This window comes from Bos mutus, chromosome 23 (genome assembly GCF_027580195.1).
Source record: "Bos mutus isolate GX-2022 chromosome 23, NWIPB_WYAK_1.1, whole genome shotgun sequence".
Taxonomy (NCBI): domain Eukaryota; kingdom Metazoa; phylum Chordata; class Mammalia; order Artiodactyla; family Bovidae; genus Bos; species Bos mutus.
In genome coordinates this window covers 31213693-31228272 of record NC_091639.1, presented here as the reverse complement: position 1 = coordinate 31228272, position 14580 = coordinate 31213693, and the positions used below count along the sequence as shown (strand labels likewise).

Sequence of the window (14580 nt, the reverse complement as noted above, 5' to 3'; positions counted from 1 at the left end):
CGACTGAGCGACTTCATTTTCACTTTTCACTTTCATGTATTGGAGAAGGAAATGGCAACCCACTCCAGTATTCTTGCCTGGAGAATCCCAGGGACAGGGGAGCCTGGTGGGCTGCCGTCTATGGGGTCGCACAAAGTCGGACACGACTGAAACGACTTAGCAGCAGCAGCAGCAGCAAAGACAATTGAGATGTGTACCTCCTTGGTTTATCAAGATTCGTGCCATGGATGACAACTGTCTTCTAAGCACCACTCTTGAAGCACTGTTAGAAACCCAGTCCTGGCTCACAGGCCATTGATCCAACCCAGAATGGATCTTTTTTTTTTTTAATGGTTTAATGCAAATTAACTTTCAATCTGGGAGTGCAGCCAGTTCACTCCTCCAGATCTTCCCATTGTTTTAAGGTCCTGATGTGGATCCAGTGGCTTCCTATTCAACTTTCTAATCTCCATTTCTGTAGACTTTCAGTTTTCTGTGAGTAGTTCCGACTCCTGGCTGCCTTATTCTTCTGGTTAGTCTTAATGTTTATAATAAATCCTTTGTTCCCTAACCAGATAATTAAATTTCTTAAATCCATATAACATTCAATATATAATGGATAAAATATAGAATATCAGTGACACTTTAAAGATAGATGATTTCATCATTCTGGTTGACATACTTAATTAGTAGATTTATATTTGTTTCTTGGTCTGATAGAGCTGTTTGGGACACATGTAGCAATAAATTACCTATTAGTTTCTAAAAATGTTCTCTAACAAAGTCAAAAAGAACATTAATTTTAGGGTCTGGAAGACTTGGTTTCAGATCCTGATTTTTTTCCACTTATTAGTTGTGTGGTTAAATTAGTAAGATTCTCTGAGCTTCAGTTTCCTTATTTGTGAAATGAGGGTGATAAACCTGAGTGGGTAGGATTAAATGAGATAATGTGTATGAAGTGACTGGCACTTCACAGGTTTCTAATCAATATTCATTTTCCTCATATTTCCCTCCCCCTGCCTTTCTCTCTTTCCTCCCCATCCCCTCCCCACCTTCTTAGCCACAGGGTAGCCAAAGAGACTTAAAACTATATATGCCTAGTAACAAATGATATGTGTCTTAAACATATTTTAGGAACTTAACATGGTCTGGGTTGAAAAGAAAACCCATTCACTAGACTTGACAGCCAAAGACCTGTTCTACATTAAGCCTCCTCTACAACCTGTTCCATATTAAGCTTTGAAAAGATTGCATTAAACTCTGTGTTGCTACATATTGTTTAAGATTTGTGTTTTGATTTCATACCCTCTGCTTTCAGTAAAGGGAAAAACAGTCTTTGACCAAAAAAAAAAAAAAAAAAAAGGCAAAAGGAAAGGAGCTTTTCAAAGCTCTGTCCCAGGAGCAGGCTAAATGAATTCTCTGGCCTGAGATTGCTGAATGTTTTATTGAGTCACTGCTTCACGCCCACCTTTTCCTGTCTTGTAACAGTTTGCAGTTTTGACTATCTGACATGACTAACCGTCGCAAATCTAACTGATTACAACTGTCAGTGAGTCTGGGTAGCAGAGTCTGGTATCTTCTTCTGGAGAAAGCAAACAGCCAGATCTGCACCCAAACTTTTCCCCATCATTTTTGCCACCCTTCCCCCTTCCACCTCCCCGCCCCCCCATCACCTTTTTTTAGCTCATTAATTTGAAACATCAAATGCACTTTTTCAGTGAGTCACACCCTCTGCTGAAAGCAAGCGTTCATATTTACATTGGGAGATGTCATGTACATTTAGCCAAAAATAAGTTACTGTCAGGGAGTCATTTCAAGATGGCTCTTAGACGAGGAGGTATGTTAGGGAAGGGGTGGGCAGGGAGGAGAAAAACTTTGTTCCAGTAATGATGAAATCATCATACCACAGGCACATTAAGGCCAGGACGGGAGACACTGGCTCCTGTTAAAATGATTCCCATAAGAATCTTACTCTTTCATCTTCTCATTGTAGTGCAGTTAAGCAAATGAAATACTAAAGCCATGTGAAGTCAATAGCATAATCAACAGTGATTTAGTATTGTTCTCTCATGGGGTCATGACCTAATCCTAAATAAAGACTTCTAAAATTGTCTGCTTGGATGTGTTCCTGATGTTGTAGAAAAACTGAAAGCAAAGAGAACCCTCTTCAAGTGGTCAAGAGTTTTTGTTTGCATTAGAGCTCTTGCTACTGAGCAACTCTTTTTTTGAAATTGGAGCCTCCCTGTACAAGACTGCCATGAAGATGAGGATTTTAGTGCTCATGAGCTTAGTAACTCCCTAAAGTAGCCATCAGAGGGTTTCTCATTAGAATAAGGAGTCTTGACCCTTGTTTGTGTTTGGTTACTTCTTCAGAGATGCTTAAATGCAATGTAGACATTAGCACTGCCATTTTATCAATACCGTCTTTTTATATTCACTGTGGATTTTCCCTTTTCTATCTGCAGGCAAGAGTTTCACCTTGACCATAACTGTCTTCACAAATCCTCCCCAAGTTGCCACCTATCACAGAGCTATTAAAGTCACAGTGGATGGACCCCGGGAACCCAGAAGTAAGTGCTTGCCTTTCTATTGGAAATGGGAATAGAATTTGTGGAGACCCTGTGAGGAATTTATCCAAGATAAGTTAGTGCTCCTTTCACGTGAAGAGTTTCTTTGCCGAGTTTGCTATCTGCGTATATTTTTACGAGGGGCAATTAGATCTTCACAGTTAGTGGAAAATCAAATTACACTTTTCACCTTTGCCCCAAAATTGCTAAGCCCAACATAACTTTATGAATTTCCGTTACTGTAAGTTTTTTTGCTAAAAAATTCTGCTCATCCACTGGACACAATAGATGAGGCAGAACAGACCCACGAGAGCTGAGGAAGAAAACAATAAACTGCAAAATCCTGAGCTTAGTCAAAAAGCTTTTGCGTGTGTTTCCCATGGTCTAAGAATGTGTTTTAACTTTTTAACTCGCCCACTCAATTCCCTTTATAGAGAGCACACTGCTTAATTACAAAGAATTTATTTGCAAATGATAACTTGCTTGATTGTTACAACACTGTTGTTTGCTCATGTTCTAGTAATTGCCATAGATAGTTTCTTTAGCAGATAGAGTCAAGCCAGACTTAAATCCAACTTGGTTTATTTGTCTCCTGGGACATCTGACAGGTTGAACCAGCATCATTTGAAGGCAGTGCCCATCATCCATTTGGGCTAATATGCATTTTCCTCTTAAATCTAAATTAAAACAGGTTTGCTCCCCCCTCCACCCCTAAAACTGATTTGAACATACTTACCAGAGCTGAATTTAAATATGTTTAAAGATTAAATATTATTTAATACATACAACCTTAAAAATTCCGTGCCAATGGAAACATCACACAGAACTCCGCCTTTGATGAGTGAATCCACTGGAGATGTAGCCATTGTGTTTGGAGAGTTTAATTTGGCTTGTGGTGGAGGGACAGCTGGCAGAAATCTTTGTTATATAATGATACACCTGCCAAGACAATGGCATAGCTCTTCTTCTCCTAAAATCGAGAGCAAAGGGCTGGTGAAGTTTTGCCTCCCCTCTGCCCCTGGGGCTGCCTGTCCTTGAGCCATGGGAAGACGTGTTGCCTTCCACTCCTCTTGCACTGTCTCTTCTCACGAAGGCTGACTGCTTGCCCAAACGAGGGAGGTTTCCTGCCTGACAAGTCGGTCTTTGAGGTTTTTCTTTTCTCCGTCTTTCATGTGTATGGCGTTCTTCTAGGTTTCCCAACAATGGGAGCGCTGGCTCTGTCTGCTCAGGTTAAGAGTGTCCTGTTAGGCGGTGGCCACACACACGTCTCTGGTTGCCCCGTCTCTGGTCCTCAGGGCCAGCAATCATGCAGTGCAGGTGAATGGATCAGCCTAGGGCTATCTGGCCTGATTTCAGATTTTTGCCTGACTTTTCTGGACCACTGTCCGTCTGGAACGATGGCTTAGGATGGAAGACCTCTAGCATTTTATCTGATTAGCCCCCGAGTTCCTGAAAAGGCAGGGACATCCCTCAATAATGCACCAAGCAGGATGGTAGTCTTTTCACGTTTAACACAACTAATACTTATTTTGTAAAGATGTTTCCTGCTGATCTCAGCTGCTTTTCTCAGTTCTTGGAAAAACCATCACTGTGTGTGTGTGTATGTCTCTCTTTCTCTGTGTATATCTCCAGATGCTCACAAGTTGATGCTCAGACTTGATGGTTGGGAGAGGAAGCAGGGGAAGGTGGGTGCTGCCTCATTCTGAAAGTGGTGACAGAAAGAAGGAGGTAGAACAGCTTTGGGAGAGTCACTTCTCTTTCAAGCAAGGGTAGTATCACCTCATTCCCAGGAGGCCATTGGCAGAATGAACAGTTGCTAGGCTCAGTCCCTGTAAAGACAGAGAAGTGCTCTGAAAGCAGTGAGAGTTAGGGATAGAGCAGATAGTATGCATGTGACCTGAGTTTAGGCTTTTGATGCTGCTGAAGGTGCTGGGGAGAAGCAGATATAGAAATCGAGTGGCGGACCTCTGCCCTAGATCTGCTCACAAACCAAAAATATCTGTGGAAATGCGATGTCATTTCTCTGACATCACAAGGTGACTGGCCAAACTCAGTGTCTGGCTGTGTCTGGTATCAGTAACATTTTAATCCTACAACCTGAATTCTCAGTATGGGGTTATTTCCTTCTGTCCTGCTCTTGGCCGTCTGAGCATTGGATGTTTGTAAGTAAAACCCTCTTCTCAATATTGTTCTTTAGTTTTGAGACTCTCAGGTGTGGAAAATGCCCAAGATTTTCAATTTCCTTCAACTGTGAGTTGAAGGCTTTTAATTGATAGGTGTGTATATAATGTTAAATGAAGAATCCTCTAGAACATGAATTGGCAGCCTTTTTTTGTAACGTGCCAGATAGGAACTGATTTCAACTCTCTGGGTCCTATGATATCTGCCACAGGGACTCAACTCTACCAGTGTAGCTCAGAAGCAGCCTTCAACAATACATAAACAAATGGTAGTGGCTGCATATCAATAAAACTTTATTTACAAAAATGGGTTGGGGGGTGGTCAGATTTGGCACACAAGTTGTGGTTTGCCAACCACTGCTCTCGACTTCTTCAAAGTGGCTTATTTTCTCAACCGTTAACAGAGAAGAGATTTAGGAAAATTCTGAGGGAAGAAAAAAAAGACAGTGAGTGCAATTGTTTTAGCATCTTCTCCCACAAAATTTTAATTCTGTAAGTAATGGTTGTTATTGAAAGACTGTACGTCTGTTTCTTACTGTGAAAGTTTGAAGGGATTGAGTATTTTTGCTCTCTTGGTCCTGTTAATGGAATTTCACTCCTTCTTCAGAAGATCACAGTATAAGTTGAAAAGACTACTTTTGGCAGATGAGCTGTTTGAACAAGGACAGGTTCCAGGTTAACTGGTTGGGTCTTTACTCAGCAACAGGACAGTGATTAAGGGTGTGGGCTTTTGCATCAGGCTGTCTGGATTGAAAGCCCGGGATGCCACCATTCACCAGTTGTGTGGTGATAGGCAAGTTACCTAAGTTGTCTTGGCCTCAGTTTCCTCCTCTGCTAAAGTGAGAAAAATAATTAATAATAAAGTGAGAAGACTAATAATAGTATCTTCCTCATCCGTTGCTGCAAAGATGTTAAGTGATGTCATGTATCTAAAATGCACAGCCCAGGGACTGTCGGGCAGTAAGTGCTCAGTAAGCATGAGCTATTATTACATCAGTTTCAGCGTCAGAAGTTTGCTGTAGTTTTTGCTTAGACTACACTTCCAGGAAATAGATACCATCTAGCTTCTGTTCTCTCGGGTAATATTTTTTTTTGTTTTCTTGCAGATGGCTTTACTAATTTCTGCTCATTAGTAAATGACACTAATAAGTGTTATAAATTGTGCTAGAGCAGGTATTCATGCTGCCTGGGGACAGCTGGGCAGAACTGATGATAAACAGCTTGTTCACAGCAAAGTCCAAGAGAGGATGCTAGGGCACCGATGCCGCCCTCGGAGGCCCCACTTATCAGCCCATCTGCCAAGGCTTGCTTTTCACTGAGAAAATCAGAAAGGTTTCATCCTTCCATGTTTTCTGTCTCTGGCAGCTGAACGGGTACTGTCACATCACAAACAACTCCTTCTCTTAATATACACATCTGGCGCTGGCAGTTGGACGAACTTCATAAGAGCACATGATCATCACTCATTACAAGATTAAAAAGTACCCCATGGCATCATTGATGTTTTTTAACTTTGATCTTTTGCAGTTGTGATTCATCTCAGTTATAAAACTTCCCTTTAAAGGAACACAGCCGATGACTTATTAGAACCTTCGTCTTAAGTAGCGTAAACATGAGAATGGTACACATCTTTACGAAATGCCATTTATTTTCTCCGCCAGCTTATCAGTTTAAGACATGACATCATGCTTAAGATCCCAAATTTGTCAGCCTGGTGTTTAGGCAAGGCATTTTGACCTTCTGTTGGCAAGTTAGCTCTGAAGAGGTACTGCCGTACGTTCACCAGCAGAAGTCAGTGGAGCAGCAGCAGCTATAGTAATGCATTTGGATGCCTGACTCTTTCAAACATCAGATTCTATTAGGATCTTTTGTTCCACATATGCAGTTGCTTCCAACTGCAGTCCTTTTGAAAGAACTTCTCCAGGAAGATGAAATCTTGCTCAGTGGTGTCATATTCTACTGTTGTATTTCTGAGTTAAGGAGGAAGAGTGATGGAAGGGTATTATTGGCTGTGCAGAGGATGGAAAAAGTAAATCACCTTACACAGTCAGAAGTCTTTTTATTCTCTTGCTGCTCTGTCAGTTATCTCTTGCTAAATAACAAACCATCCCCAAACACAGTGGCTTAAAATAGCAACCAGGGAATTCCCTGGTGGTTCAGCGGTTAGCACTCTGTGCCTCTACTGCAGGAAGCCTAGGTTTGATCCCTGGTCAAGGAACTAAGATCCCAAAAGCTTCCTGATGCAGAAAAAGTAAAAAAATAAATAAATAAAGACCAAAAAAAAAAAAAAGAAACAGCCACTAGTTTATTATTTCTCACGACTCTGTGGGTTGACTGGGGTTCATCTGGATGGGTTTTCTATGGTCTTTCTTGCGGTAAGATGGCAGCTGGTGCTGGAACATGCCTGATGGTCTCAGTCCCTTGTCTGGTGCCTTCATGGGGTGACTGGAAGGTTAGGCTCAGCAGGAAGGGGGCGACAGCTGGGCCTTTCTCTCTCTCCTATAGTTCCAGAGCCTCCCCTCTCCGTGTGGCCTTTTCTGTTGGAGTCTGACTTCCTATGTGGCAGCTCAGGGTTCCTTTGGGTGCAAAAGTGGGAACTTTCTGGCCTTTGTAAAGCTTCTTAAGGCTCAGAATTGGAGTAGAGTCACTTCTTACATATTCTATTGGTGAAAACAAGAGACATGTGCAGCCTGGCCTTGAGGGGAAAAAAATCTTGCAAGATGAATGATGGGGATGGTGGTTCACTGGACCATCAATGTCACCTACTTCCATCAGTGCTTATATCGGAAATATCATTGCTGCCACAGGAGAAATGATTTTTTGAGGTACCATTTCCTGAAAAGTCTTCTGACTTTTTATTCTGGAAGACATCTAAAGTTCTTCAAGGTCACTCCAAGTTCCAGTGCTAGTAGCTTCACTTTGAATTAGACCAGTTTGGTAATTACCAGATGAATGAGGGGTGGGTGATAGCTTGTGGTGCTTGGTATCAGCAGGTCAATAGCAAGTCAAGCCAGATCAGTCCTCTTATGGGAGAAGAATATTAGATATTTGAACATAAAGAGGTTATTTGCCTTGCTTGGCAGCTGGGCAAATCTGTAGCCAAAGTATCTTATGGATCCTCAAATGAACAAGCCTGGTGGTTTTATGCTGTCTACCACTCAGCTTTACAAATTCTCCCTTGTCAGTACACCTGCAAATCTGATACCTAATGCACATGAATGGGTTTCTAAGAGCTTCCGTGTGCTGTGCCCCAGGGAAGTAAATCATAGTTACCCTTCAGGAGAGACCAAAGCCATCATCTGTATCTTTGCTACTGGGACACTTTTGGTCAGTGCTGGCCACCTACCTGTCCTGAGCTGGGGGGAGAAGGGGAAAGCCCTGCCTTTTCTTTCCCACGATCTGGCTCCTTTCCTGCAGGCTTGGTGCATGGCTACAGCACTGCTCTGCTTAACTCGTTCTGTGACTTCAGTAGGGCTAGCTTAGGTGATGGAGAACCTCTCTGGGTGTGCAGGGTACCTTGTGTGTTTCAGGGCCGTCTCAGCACTCGGCTTCACCAGCTTGTCAGGGTCATGTCCGGCAGCCAAACTGTTTTCTTTTCCTGCTTGCTTCTTGTCACCTGTGCCCAGTTCATTGCACGTTTTTAATTCTTTAGAGAACATTTTATTATTCTACATTCTTGTGCACCTCTGATTGCAGAGGTTTTACCTTATAAACTGAACATTTAAGACAGACTTAAATAAAACAGTGGTCTGTGGCCTGAAGCATCTCATTTTTCTCCCATGCTGTTCCACCCAGTTCTTTAAAAAATTTTGTTTTTAATGAATAGTAAAAATTTCCATAAAGACTATTTTTGTTCAAGTTTAAAATATTGTTGTTGTTCACTGTTCTTTAGTTGCTCAGTTGTGTCTGACTGTTTGTGACCCTGTGGACTGCAGCATACCAGGCTTCCCTGTCCTTCACCATCTTCCAGATTTTGTTCAAACTCATGTCCGTTGAGTCAGTGATGCCATCCAACTATCTCATCCTCTGTTGCCCCCTTCTCCTTCTTCTGTCAATGTTTCCCAGCATGAGGGTCTTTTCTAAAGAGTCTGCTGTTCACATCAGGTGACTGAAGTATTGGAGTTTCAGCTTCAGCATCAGTCCTTCCAATGAATGTTCAGTTTAAAATATATCTTTTATTTATTTGTTTAATTTTTGTCCACACCCTGCAGCATGTGGGCTCTTACTTCCCTGACCGGGGGTCAAAAGCATACCCCCTGCATTGGAAGGTGAAGTCTTAACCACTGGACCACCAGGCTAGTCGCTCTATCCAGTTCTCCAGCCCCAGAAAGGGTGGCAAGAATCATGGTCTTGGCATTCGCTATTCCTCATTGCAGATGGTGTCAGTGGCAGCTGGCTTTTCTCCTCCACTGCTCTCACCCTGGTTGGGTGTAGGAATAGACTTTAATGGTGCCTGGCCCCTGATCTTTGCTTATTTATCAGTGGTGGATGCTGATATAGAGCTTGGTCAGATGTGAAAAAGGACGGGAAACATGTAAAGTGTGTTGGATGAAAGGACAGCAAAATTGTTTTAAAGCTGTTTGATTTGTCTGGACATAGTTCATATGTTCACATTCTTGCTGTTTGTGAAGACAATTTGAGAAATGCTTGATAAGCCTCGTACCACATCCCTGATGCCACAGGCCTGAATTTTAGTCTCTGGTTGGAAGTGTTAGTAAAAAAAAAAAAAAAAACCCTCAAGTTTTTTTTTAAATGGGAAAACATTTTTTTTTTTTTTTTTGAGTGAAAGATTCTTTAAATTCTATAGGGCTTTACGATTTTTAAACGTTTCACACACATGATATTTTTTAAAGTTTTTTTTTTTTTTTAATGTGGACCACTTTTTAAAGTCTTTGTTGCGTTTGCTACACCATTACTTCTGTTTTATGCTTTGATATTTTGGCCACCAGGCATATGGGATCTTAGATCCCCGGCTAAGGATTGAACACACACCCCCTGCATTGGAAGGTGAAGTCTTAACCACAGGACCACCAGGGGAGTCCCTACACATGGTTTTTTATTGTCCCATAATAACCCCTTTTATGCCCCCCTTACTCCTGCATGGCACCCACCTTCCTTCTTCCCACTGGTAACCACTAGTTTGTTTTGTATATCTGTGAGTCTGCTTCTTTTTTGTTTTATCCACTAGTCTGTTGTATTGTTTAGATTCCACATATAAGTGATATCACATAGTATCTGTCTCTCTGTGTCTGGCTGACTTCACGTTGCATAATGCCCTCCAAGTTCCATCTACTGCAAAAACGCCCTCCACTTCTTGACTTGCAGACTTCCCGTGGCTCTTCCTTGGCACGGTGCTCAAGGAGTGGCAGTGAGGGGTCCATGCCACATTTTGATACTCACAAGGCAGCAACCACAAGCAGCAGTTTGATGGTCATAAATATGTACCCTCTGGTCACTAAGATCCAAACCATCATTGACCACCTTTGACTTAAGAGAATAATCACAGTTGAAAAAAACTGTTCCCTTTCCTATTTTCCTTAAGGAGGATGGTGAGGGAGTCAGAAGCGCTGGTGGAAGTTAAGTCTGGTGGTTGGTGGAATGTACTCTTGAGAGGAGCAGTTTTAAATCTCTTGCAGTACTTTTTTTTTTCTGTTGACTGACTGTCAGGAGCTGGGAAGATGGCCAAGAAGGAAATGACACATCGAGAGGCATTTTGTGTTGTGCAATATTCTGTGGAACTGATGCAAGGCTATATGGCCTGTTTACACATTCCTTCGCTCGCAGACAGCATGGCAGTAATTGAATTCAGCAGCACATGGCATGCTGCAGCAAGGAGCCGGGCCTTCACATCCTTTCATGGCAAATTATCGCAGCCGTTAAAACACGCTCATGTCCCTCCTTTGCACTCTCCCCTGGCTTCTCAGTTCTGAATGTGCTTTCTGACTGTATGGGACGTGTGTTCACAAGCAGCGTGGCTTTCCCAGGTAGAGCTCCCTGTCCACAGACACAGTTCCCATTGATATATTTACTTCTCACTAAATATAGCAAGCAGCGTGGCAGGTTTTCAAGCTCTCTGTGCTCTCAAAACACACCGACTGGACCCAAGTGTGTCACCGGCTTATATCTCACTGGAAGTCAGAAGTCATTCATTCTTCAAACAGTGCTAAATACTTGAGAGAGAGAAAAAAATACATTTTTTGGGCTTTATTTTATAAAAAATAAATTTTCCTTCCCGAGAGAAAGAATTTCCAATAGATCACTGAACTACTTCTATTTTGTTTGTACTATAGCATTTGCTTCAGGAAGGGCTGGGCCAGGGCAAAATAGGAGATACTTGAGAATAACAGAGAAAAAAGATTCGTTATGTTGCTCTTCATATTCAGACTTGTCCCTACCTAGCATGTTATAGGATACCTTTATAATGTCAGCTAACATCATAGTCTTATCATAGACCTGTCTTTGGTCTTCATATAAAATCTCTGAAGTTTTTATTTAGGCAAGCGTGGAAAATAATTGCTCACTTTTTCGAGAAACTCTTGGAAATTAAGCCAGTGCATAAAAAGTACATAAATCAACGGTATTAATTCAAGGTCATATGCAGAAGACTGTATTTGGGATGTGGTGCTTAAGTATTAATAGCAAAGGAAGAGCTCCCTGTTCCTCTCGAAATTTCTCTGCTGCTGTGCTCTGGTGGTGGGACTCTGCTTGCAGACGAAAGTACTTCATTAAAATTCAGGATTATGGCTTATGTCCAGACTCCTCTAAGAAAGGTAACTCAGATTTAAACTCATACTAAGATAAAAAATAAGTCATCTCGAATCCTTTATTGGGAGGAGGCTTGGGAAGATGAAGGGAGAATGATCAACCAAGTCCTTGTACTAAATGTAAACACAGAGTCAGGTGGGCAGGCTGGGCCTTTGCTGGCCTTAAGGCAGTCATCGCCAAGTTTAAGGGTTGCAATTTTGCAGCAGGTCAGCCCTAGCAGTGTGGATTCCTGATGTCAGGTCTGATGTAGGATTCTGTAGTCTCATGGTATGAAGTTTTGGTTTTTATATTTTCATATTTACCCCCTTTGCAGATATTTCCCTTTTATAGAGTAGTTCTCATCTAGTTTTGTTCTAGGTATGTGCTGACTCTTTCCTCTCTGGTTAGCAAATTATCATTCAATTTCTGTTTTTCTTTTAATTATCATTATTACTATTTTAATGTGTCTGTTTGTCTCAATGAGATTCATTATAATCTCTGTCCACCTCAGATAATAGAACCTTACTATACTTTTTTTTAAAAAAGATAATTTTTATTGGAGTATTGTTGCTTTATCAGTTTCTGCTGTACAGCAAGGTGAATCAGTAAAGTATCAGTGAAGTATTAGGACTGTAGCCCGCCAGGCTCCTCTGTTCATGGAATTCTCCAGGCAGGAATACTGGAGTGGGTTGCCATTCCCTTCCCCAGGGGATCTTCCTGGCCCAGGGACTGAACCCAGATCTCCTGCATTGCAAGCAGATTCTTTACCATCTGAGCTGCTAGAGGAGAGATAGAATCAAACTTATGGTTACCAAAGGGGAAGGGGAAGGGATAAATTAGGAGTTTGGGATTAGCTTGTGCACACTACTATATATAAAATAGATTAAACAGCAAGGACTGACTGTATAGCACAGGGAACTATACTCAATGTATTGAAAGGTTACTTTAAATAACTTATAATGGAAAAGAATCTGAAAAAGAATAGATATTGATCTCTCTATATCTGTTATACATAGATCTATATTATATAGATTATATTATTATATATAGGTTATATATTATATTAATAATATTATAAATACCAATGTATTAATATATTATCTATTAATATATATTAATAATATATAGATTATATTATTATATAGATCTATACTATATCTATACCTATTATATATCTATAGATCTATATCTATTACATATCTATATATAAATATATCATAATATATAATATAAATCTATATAAAACTATATTATATATCTAATATATCTGTTGCATGATATATATATATGTATTCTTTTTCAGATTCTTTTCCATTATACATTATTGCAAGATACTGAGTATAGTTCTCTCTGCTATACAGTAGGTCCTTGTTGTTTAATCTATTTTATATATGTAGTAGTGTGCACAAGTTAATCCCAGACTCATCCCTTTCCCTTTTGGTAACCGTAAGTTTGATTCTGTCTCTTCTCTTGTTGTTGTCTGATATTTTTATCTTTGTTTTATGCTTCCTGAATTAGTCATCATCAGTATTTAAACTGTTTATTTCATATTTGCCTGTATGTTTATCAGTTTATTGGCTCACCATTCCTTCCTACACGTGGGTCCTTCCTTCTGGATTTAGTTTTCTTGATGTATGTTCTTTAGTAGTTCTTTCAGTGAGAACCTGTTCCGGGTAGACCCAGTTTTTGTTCCTGAAAAATGTTGGCAGTTGTGGCCACTGGCTGCCAGTGTGGTGTGGTGTGAGAGGGGACCTGTGGAGAGTCCAGCTGCTCAGGGGGCTGGGGAGCCACACTTCCGGCCATTCTTTGGGCTGAGACTTTCAGGTGGTCGTGATCAAACTAGTGGAGTGGCACTTAAGGGAATGGGACCCAGGACTTCCATGGATGATGGATGAGGGAAAGAGGGATGCTCTGAAAAGTCCGGGGCCAGTGAGGGGAGGGGTGGTGGGAAGAAATGTTCCTGCAGACAGAAGGGGAGAAGACAAAGGCAGGGGTATTTAGGGAGAGGAAACTCAACTTTCGGCTTCACTGTTTCCTCATGGTCAGACCCTATGGTGCTTTGTAACTTTCTATCCAAATTTATGGTAACAAGCTCTGTCATTGCACTTGACTCTCTGAGGTTATCTGGCTGCTGCTCATTGAACAACCAGAGCAGCACTTCTTAGATGTTGTATCCACACGTTTTCTGTCATTTTAGTGAGAGTATAGGATTCAGAACCAAAAGATGCTTCATTTACCAAAAGATGGTAAACCAGTCATTAAATGAAGCAGGGGAGAAAACAGGTGTGAGGACTAGAGGGGCGTGGTTTGAGAGCTGGGTTCACACTCTTGGGTAGAACTCTCTGTAGGCAAAGTGGACGGAGGGCCTCCAGTGTTGGCTCTGTGCAACTCTCATCAAAGTGGCTGGTGGGGAAGAGGTCAGATGACACGCAAGCAAGCTGGTACTTTCCACCTTTCCGTGAACTCTCGCACTCTTTATGTACCCTGTGTGGCATGCATCTTCTCGTCCCTTGCCTTCTTGGTGTTAATTCTCATGAGCTACAGCTTGTGTGGCAATGCTAGCATGCATTTTGCTAGGCAGAACTCAGGGTGATTTAACCTGGACTCTATGCCTTCTTAGGGTTGGCCCTGAAAATTATTCATAGAAAAATATGAGCCCTTTAGAGAGATTATGAAGGTCCTGAAACACTGTTATACCGGAAGTGAAAAGAAATATAGATGTGTTAAAAAAAAAAGTGATTGTGAAGTCTAGGTTACTAATTCTAGAGCTTTGGTTTCTGTTTCATCTCCTCACCATTCACTCTATTCTACAAAAACAAGTTACAGTGTTTTTTGCTCCATGAGGGCTGTTTCAGAGCAGCGTAATGGGGAATTCATCTGTAGGTATCGTTTGTGTGGAAGATGTGGATTCGGTTATGGTTGAGGGAGTGGGAGGACTTGAAAAGTCCTCTTCTGTGATCTCAGTGCCATCTTAGTGACCCTAGGAAAATCCCTACACTTCTCTCCAGTTCAGTTTCTTCGTCCTTTGAGTGGAAGTAGACATGAAGACAACTTCAGAGTAGCTGGGAGTAACTTGCAAGGAATGATCATAAACTGCTTGGCACACATGA

General features: G+C 41.4%; 1 protein-coding gene across 7 annotated transcripts in view; it reads left to right on the top strand.

Annotated features, from left to right (window-relative positions):
* Positions 1-14580, top strand: part of RUNX2 (RUNX family transcription factor 2) — a 232353-nt gene that overhangs the window by 107988 nt on the left and 109785 nt on the right. For all 7 annotated transcript variants that reach the window (XM_070361254.1, XM_070361252.1, XM_070361249.1 and 4 more), the window contains one exon: positions 2445-2549. In XM_070361254.1, the coding sequence (XP_070217355.1) occupies positions 2445-2549 (105 nt within the window). The remainder of the gene's footprint in view (positions 1-2444; positions 2550-14580) is intronic.